The sequence below is a fragment of the Drosophila obscura genome, unplaced genomic scaffold (assembly GCF_018151105.1).
Source record: "Drosophila obscura isolate BZ-5 IFL unplaced genomic scaffold, ASM1815110v1 contig_37, whole genome shotgun sequence".
Lineage (NCBI taxonomy): Eukaryota > Metazoa > Arthropoda > Insecta > Diptera > Drosophilidae > Drosophila > Drosophila obscura.
Window position 1 is genome coordinate 534,365 of NW_024542825.1, and position 17,305 is coordinate 551,669.

Genomic DNA, 17,305 nt, shown 5'->3' on the forward strand with positions numbered 1-17,305 from the left:
GCAGCAGCCAGGCACAGCGCAGTCAGCGCCGACGCCGGCTTGGCATCATTAGTTGGCGACACGATCAGCAGCAGCAGCAGCATCAGCAGCGCAGCAGCGTGCCCTCTCGCTCTAGCGCACGCATCTTGCTGCTTACCTGTCAAACAGGTTTCTTTTTCTTACGTCGCGCGCGCGTTTATATCGGATCGGTGTATCGCTGCATCGTTGTATGTGTGTGTGCGAGTGTGTGTGCGCTTCTTGGAAACCTTTCAAGCGTCAGGCGGCTCGGCGGCACTCTTCAGCTCCTCTCGCAGCTCTTTTGCAATGCAGCTACGACACTAACAACAAAAGCAACAACAAAAACAACTAGAAAAGAAGTGTGTAACGGAGAAGAAGAAGTGTGGTGTGTGCAAAGCAGTGGCTGAAAAAAAAAATGCTTCAAGACCAGGCCTAAATCGTGTGTTGCATAGTGTTGCATTTTCGACATATGATTTTCTTGGTTTTTTCTTGATTTCTTCCTCCGATTTTTGTTGCAATATTCCCAAAAAAAAAAAAAATATATAATCAAGAAACCAAAAACCATGTCGCGCAAAAACAAAAGCTAAAACAAAGAGGAGTGTGTAACGGTAGAGAGAGTGTGAGAGACGGAGAGAGTGGAGTGGAGTGGTAACAGCCGTTACCTTAAGGGTCGAGCGCGGGAGTAGTGGAATAGGAGCAGCAGCAGCTGGAAGCTGTAGTGCGGAGTGGGAGCAAAAAAGTTAAAATAGCAAAAAAAAAACAAAACTGAAAGAATAGCAACCAAAAACTAAGCAATCTGCGTACAAGAACAAAACGAAGAAGGATAACAAAACCCACACACACACACACACACAGAAATCTCAACCGAAAAACAGGAAGAAGAGAACGAACAGCTACAAGGAACAGCTACACAATGAGGAGAGCAGCAATAGAAACCGAAAGAGAAGCGACGGAGATGGCAGCAACAACAACAACAACAACAACAACAACAACGAGCCGTAACATAAACGGCCAAGCAGGGCGGAGAAGTGGAACAGCGCTAACTGTTTGTCACTTTTTCACGATCATCGGTAAGTGTCTTTTGTGCGCTTGTACCCTGCAATTAGTGCAGCAGTATTTATGGGGTATATGCAATCCGCGGAGAGATTACGGGGAGGAAAGAAAAGTAGAGGGTAAAGTAAAGCAAAGGTAAATTCTAATGGGTCATAGGGGTAACTAAGAAGAAGAGGAAGCCGGGGGATTGGGAAAAATAAAAAGAATAAAATGTTACAAGACAGAAAAGGTTCGCTCTTGGAAAGGGTAACAACGCTGCGACACCGCCGAACGTAGTCTTGTCTTTGCGTTTGGTTTATTTTTGCGCACTTAATTTTGCTGCACCGTCAAATGCTGATAAGCCAGCGACAGATCATGCAAAGGTCGCTGTCTCAGAGGGGGGAATCAAAATTCACGAAAATAAACAAATATTTGGGCATAAGTAAATTTGATAAGGAATGGGGAAGATTATTGCGAACCAAGAATTCGTTCTTGGAAAGAAGTGTTCTTTGAGCACAAGATAAAAGTCCATAAAGCCACAATAAATAAGTAAAATAATTCACAAAAATAAATGGGAAGTTTATTCATTTATTTTATTTATTTATTTTGAAAGATTTGCAAGTACTTCTGTGTGATTATAAATTCGAAGAAATTCGAAGAAAATGTTAACGTTTTATGGCAAGTCAACAATCCTTAAATTTGTCTTCTAAATGTTGAGGCAAAAATACCATTCTCTTTTGAGAATTGAATTTGAATTGAATTTTCATCAAATATCTCAGTCAAATGTGTTCCTAAGTTCTTTCATGAAATCTCCCTCAAGTATCCACTCCAATATAAGCTCTCTTTTAATCCATAGGATATCTGCTTCAATTATCTTCCAGATTCTAGAACATAATCTCTGCTTAATCTTCATTTTATCATCGCATTTCAATTAAAAGTTGAGCTGCCTTTACGGTTCCAGCGTTCCATCGTTCCATCGCTCCCATCCTTCCCTTGTTGTTTCTTTTGTTATTTTTTACTAACTTTTGGTTTTACTTTAACGCCGGATTTTGTTTATGACAGGTGTCTGCGCACCGCCCCCCTCTTTAGATAACTCCACCCGCTTTATCACCCTTACAACACTTATGCCATGTGCCGCAGCACCCCCCTCCCAGCCATTTGTTGGGTTTGGGTGGTTTATCCTGCGGGGCGTTTAGCGCCTGTCCCCATCGTCGCCCTTTTGCTCTGTTGTCACCTCTCTCTGCAAGCGTCACTTTGGGGTTTTTTGTTGCTGTCTGTTGTTGTTTCTGTTGCTGTTGCTGCTTCTGTGTTGTTCTTGACGTCAGCGTAAAGTTTATTTTTTCCTATCTTTCAGCGTGCATCCATATCCATCCCTACACCCCACTATTATCTACTCTCTCTCTCTCTGTGGAAACCCCCCCATAGCCTGCCTCTAGAACCCTCTTTTACCCTCCGCTCTGTGGAGCCTCTAGAATCTGTCAATTGACAGCATTTACCGTTTGACAGGAGAGCGCCTGGCCGCCGTCCCTCTGCTGAACTTGAAAAAAAAACCGAAGTGATATGGGGGGAGAATTATGTGGATTGGAGTGGCGAATGGATGTGGACGGGGGGTGGCATGCATTTAGTGGGGGCACGGACTGTGTGGCACGAAAACTTTACTTTGGCACGCTTCTGGCATAAGTTTTTCCTCCGTTCTGATATCATTTGGGCTTACAAAATGCTTTTTAATGCCTTTAAAAATCAACCAAATAGCGGGGAAACTTTTGCACAACTATCGTGAGTGTTGGAGAGGGGGTAGGAGGGAAGTGTGTATGAAAGGTGCCACAGAAAGTGTCGAAATGGGGGCGGGGGTTCAGAATTACATAGATGTGTATATAATCCCCCTGCCATCATTTGAATCACTCAATCGGTTTCGTTTCTCAATTTGTCGTGTGATTAGTGCTGCCCCCCTCGCCCTCGCCCTCTTCCCACTTCCTTCTCTAGAGGGAATATATATACGAACTCTATTAAGTTTATGGCAGCCCTTCCATTTGTGTGTTCTCTGTGTGTGTGTGGTAATCATTTAATAAATAAAACGTGTTGATTTGACATCTTAATTGGGGGTTTGACAGTAGGTTTTTATTGTGGTTTTTGCCGCTCATAAAAGGGGGGAAGCCAAAGCCAAAGCCAAAGAACAAACTGCCTGCCTGCCTGCCTGCCTGCCTGCCTGCCTGTCAACGCCTGACATTAGAACTTTGGAGAGCGTCGCTGAAGAACAAATCAATGAACTCTCTCGGGAGGCAAGAAAGCTTTGCCTCTGCTTGCCTCTGGTGGCAAATTATTAGATTTGTTAGCAGGGAGGGGATGGGGGTTGTGACTGCGGCTGTGACTGTGGCTGTGGCTGGGAGGTTCAAGGAATTAAAAATACATTAAAAGTTTTTTTTTGTGTGGAAACAAGAGATTATAAGTATAAGGGGAAGGGGAGAAAGAAAGGGAGAGAGAGAGAGAGCAATGGACCTGGAGAGCTTAAATCAGGGTAAAAACGAGGCATAGCGGATTTTTGGGGAAATTTCTGTATTTCTTGAAGAATTCTTCAACCGATTTAATTCCTATATCAAATCTACTTTTTTCTCACACATTTAAAAACCATAAAGGAACACTTTTTTGTGGTTAAGGAAATCTCCATTAATACGAGTATTTTCTCATTAGATTTTCATGCAAAAAAATACCCTCGGAAAAGCCTCTTTCTTGTGCTGCTTAATTTTACTGCTTCCTTTGCGCCCGTGAAGTGCCTTCCAATTTGGTTTTGGATTTTTACTTGGAAAATTTCCATGTCATGTGTTGTGCTCTGTGTTGTGTTGAGTGGTGCAATGTGGAAATGCTTAAGGAAAATAAGGACAATAACCACAACAGCCACAGTGCCTAGGAACAGAACCGAACAGAACAATCAAGGATATGCTTAAGGATGGCGCGGTTCCAAGAAGGTTTACTAACGCGCTCGCTCTCTCTCTCTCTCCCACTCTCCCTCCCACTCTCTCTCTCTCTCTCTTCTCACACTTGTCCTACCTCTCCTTGTCCCTCCCTCCTTAGTGCTGTGTGTTTGCCATGCGTTTTTCCTACGTCGTTTTTTTTATGAGTATTTTCTTGCCTTTTGGTTTTTATTGTGTTTGCGTTTTGATGTTGTTTTATTTATGCCGTTCGTCGTCTACCTGCTGCTTGTCGGTGTGGTGTCCCTCTCTTTCGCTTTCTCTCTTTCTCCCTCTTTGCAGCTCCCTTGCCTTGCCCTCCTCCGCTGGGTTTCCCCTGCAGCCCATTTTCCCTTTGAGTTTTTCCACAATCATTTCATTTCCTGGTGCCTAGTGCCTGGTGCCTGCCGCTGCCGGCACCCAAAAACTTCATTCTCTATCGCCCCCTCGCGCACTCCTCTCACGCTCTGCTCTAGCTCCTTTCTCGCCAGCCAACCTTTTTCCCCTATCAACCGCTCTTGACGTGTTTTTAGCGCGTGAATTATGATTGTGGCTTAGTTTTTTTTCTCTCACTTTTCCCGGAGTTGTTGTTCTGCCAGGCACAGAGGAGAGGGATAGTAAGAGAGGGAGGGAGAGAGTGCAGGGAGATGCAGAGAAATATCTGCAACTGCTGCAAGTTTGAAATTAAAATAAATTAAACAAATATTTTGTTTGTTTCCAAAACACTTTTTCCATCCACGTGCAAAATATTCAGCGACGTGTGCGGGAATATTCTGCCACAGGCCACAACCAGCAGAAAAGGAGAAACACAGCGACAGAGACAGAGGAAGGATATAGCAACAGCTGCAGCAGAGACACAAAACAACAAAAACACCCAAAATGCAGAGCGCAGAGGATTCCTGGCAAATGGGGGAAATGAGAAACGAGGCGCAAAAAGCAAAATTTATTCACAATTCTGCATTTGGAAAATCAAAGTTTCGGCTGAGGCAGGGGTTAAGAGAGGGATAGAGATAGAGATAGTGTGTGGGGTTATAGGGGAGGGGTGCGGGGTAAAGATAAATCAAAATAGGTGTAGGCGCTTCAAAGAGAACGATTTTAACATAAATAATTGGTTTAGTTTTACGCTAGTTCTTTGAGAGGTTCTCCTACCGCCAGGAAAATGTTTTCGGTAAAAATACCACAAAATTCTAGAAAATATCAGCAAATTACAATAACTTATCAGAAAAAAAAATAATGGAAAATAAAATGGGAATACTTAAATTAATCTTCAAATATTTGGTTTTATATTTTTCTTACTTTTAAAGAACTTTCTGAGCATGGGAATATCCCTTCCATATACCTCTCTTTAAATATAACCTTCTTTTAATTTTATTTGCCCAACTAAAAGGTATGCAACATTGCCCTCCCTTTGATAGGATATTCCCCCGTCACCCATATAGATCCATTCAAAGTTTAGTTTTTTTTTTTTTTTGTGAAATTTTTGTTTAGTTTTTTGATGATGTTTTTTTGGCATATGGAATGGAATTTATGGCACGCACGGGGGAGCGAATGTATCTCTCTCAATCTGCCGCTATTTGTAGCTCTATATTTGTATTTGTGTGCATGCCCCCCACCTCTTTATCTGCTGCTGCCTCTGTGGGCCCTACCTTCCCCTGCCTCCGGCGCATGTGGATGAGGTGGGTGGCGGTTGAAAACGCGCAGCTGTTTAAACAACTACTCCAACAGCCGAAATGCAGCTAAAAAACCAGATAACAAAAAGAAAGAGAATTCCTCAACATTTAAACGAGTATCTCACAGATACAGCAACACACGTACATGCAGATACGCAGATACAGATACCAAATGCAGATACCCCCTACAAAATAAATGCAATAAAAATTCAATAACATTTGCTGACTGACGCCAAAGTTTTTAACCCCTCAATGGTGGCCTCGTCATTGGTTTTTAGTTTTTGGGTTTTTGGTTTTACACAAAAATTGTAGCGCCAACATTTGCAGAATATGAAAATGAATTTGAATATACTCGCGTCGTATATCGTCGTATTTTTCTATATTTTTACCGTTGCGAGGGCAATGATTTTTACCTTTTCGCGCGTTTGTCATCAAACAAAATTTTATTTTTTTACGCTGTAAAAAATATTAGTTTTTTTTAAGAACTTTCTGCTTGGCATAACAATTAATTTTTGTATTTATTTATGCAGTTTTTATGGCGTTTTTGTTTTTTATTTGTTTGCATTCTTTAAACGTTTGTAAGCGATAGAAATCGCTGGGGAAACGCCAGACAGTCGCGTCAGAGCGGCTTTTAGAGTCGCGCTTGAAGACGTGAAGGCATTTATTTCTTGACCAAGTTAGCAGCGCCGCAACAGCCGACTCGACTGTCACGCTTCAACGGTTGGGGCTGCCTGCCGCACCTCACCTGAGATTCCACACTCCACACTCCACACCTCCTCTCTCTCTCTCCGGTCGCTCCGCTCTTAGTGAGGGAGTCGTCCCACACACCTTTCCTCTCCTTTTTGATTGGAAGACTGCTACTGGAATTGGAATTGGGAATGCGAATTGGCTTTTTGGGGTCTTGGTTGGGGGGGGATTTCGTCTTAAAGACCGTTTGGATCATTAGCATGGATTGTGTTTTGCTTACCTGATGATGATTTCTGATTTCTGTTGAAGGGAGGCAAGGCGGAGAGGTTGCCTTTAGATTTTTTGCTTGATTTTGATTTCAAGTGTGGAATACAGACTGTGGGAAGATGCTTTAGGATGGGTGGAAGTACACTGATCCAGAAAATACATACACTGAGGCTTTTTAATGTTGTTAAATGAATGATAGAAATAAATATCGTTTTTAATCCAATTTTATTTGTCAATGTAAACGAAACTTTTTGCTGGAAAATTATACCAGAAAATACCAGAATATTGTAGCAAAATACTAGCAAAAGTCTAGAACATACCAGAATAATACTAGAATAATACTAAAAATTATAGAAAAACTAAATAACTTTCTTGATCTCCAAGAGCATTCCCCCCCATTCGCTTGAGTTTGAGCTTCTTTTTTATCATATTTTTATGTTCTCTCTCATTTATCGTTGCTACTGTTCCACACTTATCGCTCTGCCCCTTTCAGCACTTTTTTCTACTACTCTTTTTTGTTTTTTTTTGTGCTGCTTTTATTTATATATAATTTTTTTCTTTAACTGCTTCGGGGGAGTGGAGACACGACCCCCTCATGTCATTGTCGTCGTCGGTTGCCGTTGCAGGGCTTCTGTTTGATGATTTCTGCTTCTGTGCCTCCGGTGCCTCTGATTCTCTGTTCTCCTTTCGCCCCTTTGTTGGCTTCTTTATTGGGGATTGCTTTTTGTGTTGTTGTGCCTTACCAAAAAAGGAGAGAAAAGAGTACAAGAGACACCAGACCCCAGACCAGACCAGACCCATCCCGTGCGGTGCCGTGCCGTGCGTCTGCTCTAATTTGTATGCGTAACATGTCAAAAATCGTTGTGGTCAATACACTGATTGCTTTTGCATGTATATCTGAATAACTGGAGCTATGGGGCTATGGCTGTGGGGGGGGGGGGTCTTCCTGGTATCTCTAACTGGTAAAATGTATCTGTATCTGAGTATCTGTTTCAGCTCATTTCGGCCACCGGCACGTTTCATGTTTCGCTGATGTCTGATGTATTTATGGCCCCTCGAGTCTTTTTCCTTCACTGCCACTCTGCTACTCTGCTACCGTTTTCTGTTGCTGTTGCTGTCACTGCGGCTGTTTATTCCCCTGATTGCAGCTGTTGTAGGGTTAAAAGCGTGGTCTAAACAGGAGGCTTAAAGAAAGAGGGAGAGAGAGGGCTTAGAATTTTAGGTAGATAAAAATGTAGATTCAAAGAGAAGATTTAAATTGGTTTTTTTTTGGTCAAATTTCGAATTATTTCTTGGGAATTGTTGCTATAAATCTTGGAAATTTTCCATAAAATACTAAAACAATGCAAATCAATATACTAGTTTTTCTAGTATTAATTTATTACTGTTGTGGTATTTATCTAGTATTATTCGAGTATTAAACAAAAAGTCTCCCTTAACCATAGACCATTTCTGGTTACATATTCCTTTATTTTGGTAACATATTTCATAAACTAATTGCAAACATTCAAATTTTTGTGCGACTTTTTTTTTCTAGAAATTTCCATAAATCAGCCACAAATGCAAATACAAATTAATTAAATCTGTTTCAAAATGTTTCAATTTCACAGTCACACAGCCGGAAGGCATTCCCCGGTTTTCCCCCCTCTGCTTTAGCCACCCTCTCTTTAGGGAAAAATCCCCATAATGATCGTTTAGCACTCGAATTTGTTCATCGTAAATCGGGCAAAATGTTAAACCGAGAAAAGAACAACAACAACAACAACAAAGGGGATAACGGAACATAAAGTTTTCCCAGCGATTGGGCCTTCCAAAATCAGTGCTTGCATCCCTTAACGGCAATGGCAGCAGCCCTGGAACAGCCCGAACTCCCCCCTGCCCGCCCTGAAAGTGCACTCACTCTTCCCCTTTTGTTTCAATCCAATTCAATCTGTCTTTTTGTTGCCTTTTCAGGGTTTCTCAAGCATATCAATTTGCTTTTTTTAGGGTTGTTGCATCTGTTGATGAGAAAATGGGATGGTTGGTGCAGAAGGAGGTGGAGTGCCAAGGGGTGTCCTGTCCCAAGGATGGTGGTTACCAGGTGGGGGCAAACACGCCTGCCTGTCTGAGAGATCCACAGAAATTATACAAAATGAACTGTGAAAACCTTTTTCTTTTTCTGTAAAACGCATTTTGTTTTTTAATCGTGAGACAGGGGTTGTCCACCCCAACCCCTCCGCAACCCCCCCCTTTTGATACGCCCATTAAGAAGGGAAATGGAGAGAGAAATTTGTACGCTATGCAAAACATTTTTCTAATCAAACATTCCATTTCATTTGTTCAATTGAGCAAAGGAGTGTGGGGGATGATCTCTAAGGGTAGATTCTAGGCGGTAGGGGGATGGGATGCTGTGTCTTTTAGCCACAGTTGAAGTTTTTCATTACGTCTCGAGTGTAAAAAATTCATTCCCCCCCAACCCTCACTAAAAACCCTTGGAAAAAATGTGCTGCAACCCCTGGATGTGTAATGCTCATTTATCCCGCAAAAAAAAAAAAAAAATTAAGAACTGATGAAAATATTTGATTTAATAATGAGAAATTCTTTAAAAATATATACATATACGATTGTGCAACCAAACAACCACCTCCAGAGCAGTACACCACAACCTCTCCCTCGCGCCGCAGCACTCGGCTCTCGACTTAACCGAAAGTGTTTTATTAATTTCACTTTGCACTCGAAATGCTTTTTATTGGATTTTGGCACAAAAATTGATTTCGTTGCGGAATCAAAGAGAAAACATAAAAAATACAAATGGAAAATTGTAAATAAAGCGAGATAGAGAGAGAGAGAGAGAGGGAGAAACAGAATGGGAGAGTAAGGGTACATGAAAGAAAGGTCGAGTCGTAGATACTCTATAATAAATATTATAATTAATTTTAGAATTACCAGAAAATACTAAAAAAAAAACCCTAAATACTAAAAACCAATCTTTGCGAATCCGATTGATAGAATTTGAGGAACCGTATTTTGATAAAGGGTACTAGAGAATGGAGGTATAACAAAAAAATCGTATTTACTCTTTCTTTCTTTACTTTTTCGTTGAATTTTTCATCATATTGCCAGTATTTTTTTTCTACCTATTGTTTGTCGCTTGCATTTATTATATAATACCCGTGTTTCTCTTTCCCACTCCCCACTCTCCTTCTCCGCCTTACTCCATTTTTCGCTCCCTTTTTCTTTATATTTTAAATTTTTTATCAACATTTTTTTCCACCAAATAAAATGTGTATTTTTATTGAGTTTCATTGAAGCGCATGAAAATTGCAATAAAAGTCGTATGAATGGGATAAAAGTTCCCCTCCCTTGTCCACTCACCACTCACCATTCTGCATTATCCCCCCCAGTTTCCCACCCCTTTTTCGCACTTGATAATTTTTTGTGAATTATAAATGAAAATACAGTGCCAATGTGCTTTTAATTAAAAACTTTAAAGTTTCTTTAATCAACGTGAAGTGGAGTGGAGTGGCATGGACAGAGGGGAAAGAGAGTTCATGATTGGCGGGTTAAATAAATGGAACCCCCCCAGAAGAAGAAAAAAAAACATTCGAAACTCAAAAGTACAATATGTGTGCGGGGGATTATTCGCTCATAGAATTTCAGAGTTTCCATAAATTAATAATGAATTATGAAATGCGTTGAATAATTGTTTAGAAGCCAGCCCGGTTTAAAGATCAAAATGATTAACGTGAATTAATGGATAGAGAGAAGGCGGCGGATAGAATTGTACTTTTATTTATTGGAGAAGGGAAATAACATTTCATTTATTAAGGGGGCAGCCTCAGCGAAGTGTAATGGCATTTAAATGATAGAGAAAAATTAGATCATAATTTATACGCTATTTATCTATTCGCGCATAAATCCATTTTAATTGTATTTCAATTTGTTAAACTTTCTGTGTGTTTTTCTGTGTGTGTTTTAGCTACTGTTTTTTGTCCTTTTTTATATAATTTATGCATTAGTAGATTTGCACATAATTTATTTAAAGTGTAGTTTTTTTCCTCTATGTTTTTCTTATGTTTTGTAAATTTCTATATAATTTATTTAGAGTATTTTTAGCTTTTGTGCGTACAAATAATATATTAAAAAGAAAGAGGAAAAAACAGTGTGTATAATAATACAAATTTTGACTTAAAAATGATGTTAGAAATTTATAAATTCACCCACTCAATTTCCTTAATATTCTCTTCTTATTTTCCCTTAATTTCTCTACAAAATTTATTTTAAATATGTTTTCGTTCCACTTGCATTTTAAAGTGCTTCTCGTTCTCATTCGCCTTCTGCTCTGCCCACAAATTGCTTTCTTCGCTTCGTTTTTTGTTTTCCACTTCACATTTAATTTGCGAAATACGCTTCTCATTGAGAGGCCTCCTCCTCCTACACCACCCACCTCTCCTGCTGCCACTCCATTTGCTCCTCAAGAGAGCGGCCTTGGGGCATGGCTTTAAAAATGTTTATTTCTCTTTTCGCTAATCACCTGCCAAAATGTGAGAAGAGCAAGAAACGCCGCTGACAAATGATGGTAGAACCGAATCCACCAACCACCAGTTCCCACTCCACACTCCCCAATGGAGCACTCTCTGCCACCCACTGCACAGCCCCCTCCCCCCCTTTGGGACTCACACTTTTCTGCTACCACACTTCCTCTCCTTCCTTTTCGAGTGTCAAACACTTTAAAATACAAAAATTAATACCAACAAAAGTGTACAAATAAAATAAAATAAAGCAAATAAAATGCTCAAGAATTTCATTGACAAGTCGCCCAAAAAGGGGCGTGTGTAAGGGGGCGCGACACTTAGCGGGGGAGCGTAAGGAAAGAAGGGAAGTGAAATTTCTATGGATTTTCTTCAAACAAAAAAACCAAAACAAAATGAAAGGAAGAAAAAATAAAATCAATTTCCCTAAAAAGAAAAAAAAAAATGTATGCGAAACATTATTTTTTTTCGGCGCCAATTTGACTTGGATTTTTCCCCTATCTCCAGTCACAATTTTCCAGCAGGCAGACCCCCTGCCTGTCCTTTTGTCTGGCAATGAAAATGTGCTTGTAATAATAACTTCTGTGCGGTGGGGGGTAATGGGTGGCTGGGGTGGGGGGGAGTCGAGTCTTTCTGTGGCTCTATAAAGAAAGCCAAAATTCAAGGACAAACAAACAGCGAAAAACTCGCTCGCTCTTACTGTGATTCTTATTCCTCTTGCTTACTCCTTGTAGGGGTCTCTCTTTCTGTCTCCCTCTACTGCTTGTTACTTTCTTCTCCTTCGATTGCCTCATTTTTTGGTAGATTTTTGCTGCTGCTGCTGCTGCTGCTCCTGCTGCTTTCCAGGCAAACATTTTCCCCCCTCAGGGGCACACAACGCGCATAACTCTGCTTAGAAGTTTTCTTTTTGGCTGGTTTTCCTTTATTTTCGTAAGTAATTTTCATTACACTTACCTGCAGGGGTATTAACCTCACCCCCTCACCCCTAAAGGGACGGGGGATTTACGAAGGAGAATTCTCCCTCTCTATTTGCCCGAATAGGCAGGGGCTAGGCAATAAATTTTAAAGACGATGCCTCGAAGGCAATTTTAAAGCCTAATTTCCATTTTGTGGGACTACAGCAGAGAGATTGGGGGGGAAAAGCAGGTGAAATAGGTGGTTAGAGGGGTAGATGGAAGACCAAGGAAGCAGAAGCTTCAAAAATAAAGGAATTTTGAGGGCCAGGACCTAATCTAAGTTGAGAAACTTTTACCCTGAAAGCCTCAGCAGCCAAGGAGAGGAGGTGGTTGACTGGCTGGCTGGCTGGCTGGCTGGGCTGGCTTATGGCACTACTTTACGTAATTATGTCAATTGCCATTAGGGGGGGAAACCTACCCCAAATAAACCCCACCCCTCCCTCCACCAGACGTGACCTTGGCCACCCACAAGTTTTGGCAGTCATCGATATGCTCCGCCCCGCCCGGCCCTTGGCCCCAAACCATTTTCTCTTTGATTTCAATCTGCTAGCTGGAGGAATATCTTTGTGTGGCGGCAAGCAGAAGGGAGGGCATGAATGAGGGCTTGAAGAGGATTGGGTTGGGTTGGGTTGGGTGTGGGGCCCTTGAAGGGCTGGTGATAACCAGCATAATCCATGGCACAAACGCTGTGTTGCGTGTCCCAAAGACATTGGGGCTTCTAGTGCCACAAAATCAATCAAAAGTCAGTTTATAGAGGCAGCCCCATGAATGGGGAAATATAAACAATGAAGATATTGGATGTACATACATACATATCTAGGAGTGTTTTCGGGGGTGTATCTATTAAGGATATATAAAGAGGACTTGATTAACGTGAAAACGTGACCAAATCATTTGCCATTAATATGGCACATAATTGAAAATTAATTACAAATAAAGCAACACACACAGTAAAACAGGATAAGAAGCAGAGACAGAGACAGAGACAGAAACAGAGACAGTCGGATAGGCGGCGGCGTCACGTGTAAAGGAAAATACAAATTAAAATTAATATTGAAATGTTACAATATTATTTTTTTCTTGCACATTTTTACTGTTGCGTAAAAGCTTATTAAATATGAATTAATTTCCATTAATTTGTCGTTTGTGAAAATCGGGGAAGAGCCGAGCCGCCTCTTCAAACTCTTTTACTAACTTTTGCGCATGAATGTCCCAACCCCAGCGGCAATATGTTCGATTTTGATTACAGTTTTAGCGGAAGGGTATATCGGTTCAGGGAAGAATTTGGCCTAAATTAAATTGCCATTATTTTAGCGAAAACTTTTAGATTTTATTCCAGATTTTTTTTCATACATTTTGTATACATTTTTCATTAAATTTATTATTCCTATTTATTTATTTTTATTTAATTATTTTTTTATTTTCCTTAAAAATTTTTTTATAACTTTTGTATATTTTAAAAATATATCCGTTAAACTTAAGAAGTCCAATTCTTATATATATATAATCTTCAGAGAAATTTACTTGAAAATTTATTTTCTTAGGGTATTTCCCCGCACAAACCTCTCCAGTGCTTCAATTCCTGTCGTTCTCTGTTAAATGTTCATAAATGAAATGCATTTTAATTAATTTTGCACAATTTGATGCGTTTGTCAGACGCGTTTGCCCCCCAAATCCCCCGGGATATAACCAACCTTTCCATTTCCATTCTCTTTCCCCTTCTATCGGTATCATTTTGTGTGCTGTTTGTCGAATGTTTACATAAATATTTAATAGACCAGATTAATTTCAATGGATTGACTTTGCAACAGACACATCCAACGGGGGATGTGCGGTGGCATATGCGTACGTGTGTGTGTGTGTGGCCATTTTAATGCCAGACATAAGAATATTAATTTATTCTTTTCGGTTTAATAATTATTAATAAATTATACGACCCGATATCTATGGAAATTCCAATTCCATATTCGATTCAATTTTTATTTGTATTTCAATATTTGTTTGTTTTTAATTATTAGGACTAAAAATTCATAGAAATTGTTGCCCCGTGACTGCCAGTCGTTGTTTTTTTTTTCTCTGTGTGTGTGTGTGTGTGTGTGTGTGTGTGAGGGAATAATTGAATTATGGCCAAAAGGAAAATATTCGGAAATTGTTTCTTCTCCTGCTGCTGCTGCTCTGTTTATTTGCCTGCAAATTTAAAAGTGAGAGCCTCAAATTATTTGATTTAAAATATATTGGCAAAAATTATTTTGCCCCAAAAATGAGCTTTAAAGAGGATTTTTATGAATATTTTATTTACATTTCATTTGAACATTCAAATGGATTTAATGGATGCGAGAATTTGTCCAAAAGAATATATTTGTAAATATTTGAATATTGAGTGTTTAATTGGGGGAATATTGTGGATATTTGCTTGGAATATTTATGAAATGAAAGTTATTAAAATATAAGTAAAATGTACATATGTATGTTTGTTAACGAGGGAAAACAGGAATGGGAAACATATTAGAGGGAAACTAAAAGCAAAGGTTCTATTATGATTACTCATAAATATTCTGTATTTTCTGAACTCCTATTATTTAATTTCTTTCTCGCATTTCTTAATCTTAGACCAGTTTGTATTTATTTCATAGATCTCCTAGATTCTGATGCTAAGTTATTCATAAAAATTCGTTGCCAAATTTTAATGCCGCCACAATTTAACAGCAATAAAAAGCAGCAACCTTCAATCACCATCAAAAATGTTGTGTTAACAGGGGAGACGGAGAACCGTTAGCTCAGAGATCTCTAAAGACTCGTAAATATGTTGAGCAACAAAAAACAGACAAAAAGTTGGCACTTTTTCTCTGCCATTTACTCGTAACTTTTATTGTTGATTAATTTTTGTGAAGCATATAAAAAATATTGCAGTGGAATGCTAATTAATTAAGTTTTCTATAAAAAAAATGGAAAGATTTTGGTGAAGAAAAAGCGAGAAAAATAAACAGAAAAAGTTAGGTTATTAGGCCTATTTTAATTTTAGTGTTTTTTTTTTTTTGTGTTGTTGTTTAGAGGCATGTTGAAATATTAAGTTGAAACTTACAAGCAAACTCCCGCTAAACCATTGCCTTATAGTGTAGTGTAGTGTAGTGTAGTGGCATGCCCCACACCTTCTCTGCCTTCTCTAATTATGTGTGCTGTGTGTGCCCCACTTCTTGACTCTGGTTCGTTACAAATTTCAAATGAACTCGAACTCTGCCACAAAAGACAGACACAACGTATGGATGGCAGGAGATGGAGAAGGAGAAGTAGGAGAGAAAGCAAACAATAAACAAAAGGCACTAAAAATTGTGTGTGTAAAATGGGGTTTATTACAACACTCGATGGAGGAGTGTAGGGGAGGGGAGCTAGGGGAGTGATAGCTAGAGAACCAACCTGTAAATGCAGCTGTGTCTCTCAGGGGGGGTGCAACAATTGGTGGAAAGGTGTGAAAAAAAAAAAACGAGCAGCAGCTGAAGGGAAAAACCAAAAGAAAAGGTGCAATCAAACAATTGGGCAACATTTGTGGGGAGAGACATGGGCAGAGCAGCAGCTACATGTTGCTCAACATTTAACAGAGGAGGTCGTACTGTAAGCAGCTAACAGTAAGCAGCTAACAGCAACTGCTGAGAGTACTCCATACATTTACAGTCGCTCTATTAACAGTGTAGCCTGCTTAATAGCAGTCTGTAATCAGCGTACAGCAGTGGACGGGTGGGGAGCGGAGCAGATCAGACAGCGGGCTTATGGAGTACTGTACGACTTTACTGTACGTGACTTGCGCTTGATTTATAACTGTAAAAAGAATGTCATCAACAGAACGAGGGAAGCAGCAAAAGAAGCACTAAGAAAGCAGCACTAAAGAGTGGGAGGGAGGGGGAGAGAAAAGACTATGTGTTATTCTTTATGTTTATCGGCCTCTCTCTCTCTCTCTTTCTGTCTCTTTGCCCCTTTTTTCCGACACTTAAAAACTCATTAGCAGAGGAGGAGAAAAAGTAAAAGAAAAAAAGATTCCAACTAAAATGTCAACTTGTTGATTCAACCACGCCTACTCGCCCACCGACACACACACATACTGAAACACTCAAACACTTAAACACTCAAAAAAGTGGGCAATCATAACGCCTAAAACCGCAAAAAAAAAAAAAAAAGTAATGAAGAAAGAAAGAAAAACCAGAAGAAGAAAAAACAAGAAAGTGTGGAAAGCCTTCACAAACAGCTGCCGCCTCCCCATAGATAGAGTTGGGCAATCGTTTAGTGGCGGGGTCCATCCACACTCTACGCTACTCTACTCTTTGTTTTCTCTCTCTCTCTCTCTCTCTCTCTCTGGCAAATTGGTTAAGGCTATGGTGTAGGTAGGGTATTGCAGATTTGAACAGAGGAGCAAGTAACACCCGAGCCAACCCTTCAAACAAATAGTTTGGCATTAGGCAAAGGAAATATTAATTTTGAAGGGTATCTCATGATCGTTTTACATTCAGTTTTTTTTGTTTTTGGTTTTTTCTTGCCGTTTCAATGCCTCCAATGCTAAATCCACTTGTCAAATGCAGGCGGCACACACAGAGGCAGCAGCAGCAGCAGAGACAGCAGAGGCATCAACAGACAGAAATGGAGACAGAGTAGAGGCACAGCTAGTCAGAGTAAAAGTACAGAAGGGGAGCAGCAGCAGCAGCAGCAGCAGCAGCAGGAAGAGGGGTAGGGGTAGGAGTATTGAAACAGCAGGGAGGCACAGAGCAGGCAGGAGGGATAGAGGATGGGAGCTGTGAAGCTCTGGTAGGCCGCCCGCCTGCCGTCAACGCTGACATCGCGGCCTTAAGAGTGTCAAAACAAAACTATTTATTACGCTCTCTTGGATACACTTCTCCCTGCCACTTGCTCTCTCTCCCCCTTTCTCTCCACCCTCCTTGCTCCACTTGGACTAAGACAAAGCGGGCCTGTCCACTTGCCTTTCAAAGAAAAGGCAGTTCTGCATTTCTTATGCGACATTGAAATTGAATTGTCTGTGCAACGGAACGAAGTGAGAGGGGAACGGAACAGTGACACTTGAAAGATGCTGCACCCAGAAGAAATTTCGGTGAGGGGGCCAGCGACAAATGTCATTAAATGCGAAGAGAAAGAGAGAGGGGAAAAGTTCAGCTAGGGAGACAAATATCACTTGGAGCTTGGAGAAAAAGTGGAAGAAATTGCAGCAAATATCATGAAGAGAGCAGAACAAGAGAAGA

At 40.3% G+C, this 17,305-nt stretch overlaps 1 protein-coding gene across 2 annotated transcripts in view; it reads left to right on the plus strand.

Moving 5' to 3' along the window:
- The first annotated feature begins 268 nt into the window (after window positions 1–268).
- LOC111080101 (Down syndrome cell adhesion molecule-like protein Dscam2) overlaps window positions 269–17,305 on the plus strand; it is a 121,534-nt gene continuing 104,497 nt past the window's right edge. For both annotated transcript variants that reach the window (XM_022375549.2, XM_022375559.2), the window contains exon 1: window positions 269–1,067. In XM_022375549.2, the coding sequence (XP_022231241.2) occupies window positions 911–1,067 (157 nt within the window). In that variant the 5' untranslated portion in view covers window positions 269–910. The remainder of the gene's footprint in view (window positions 1,068–17,305) is intronic.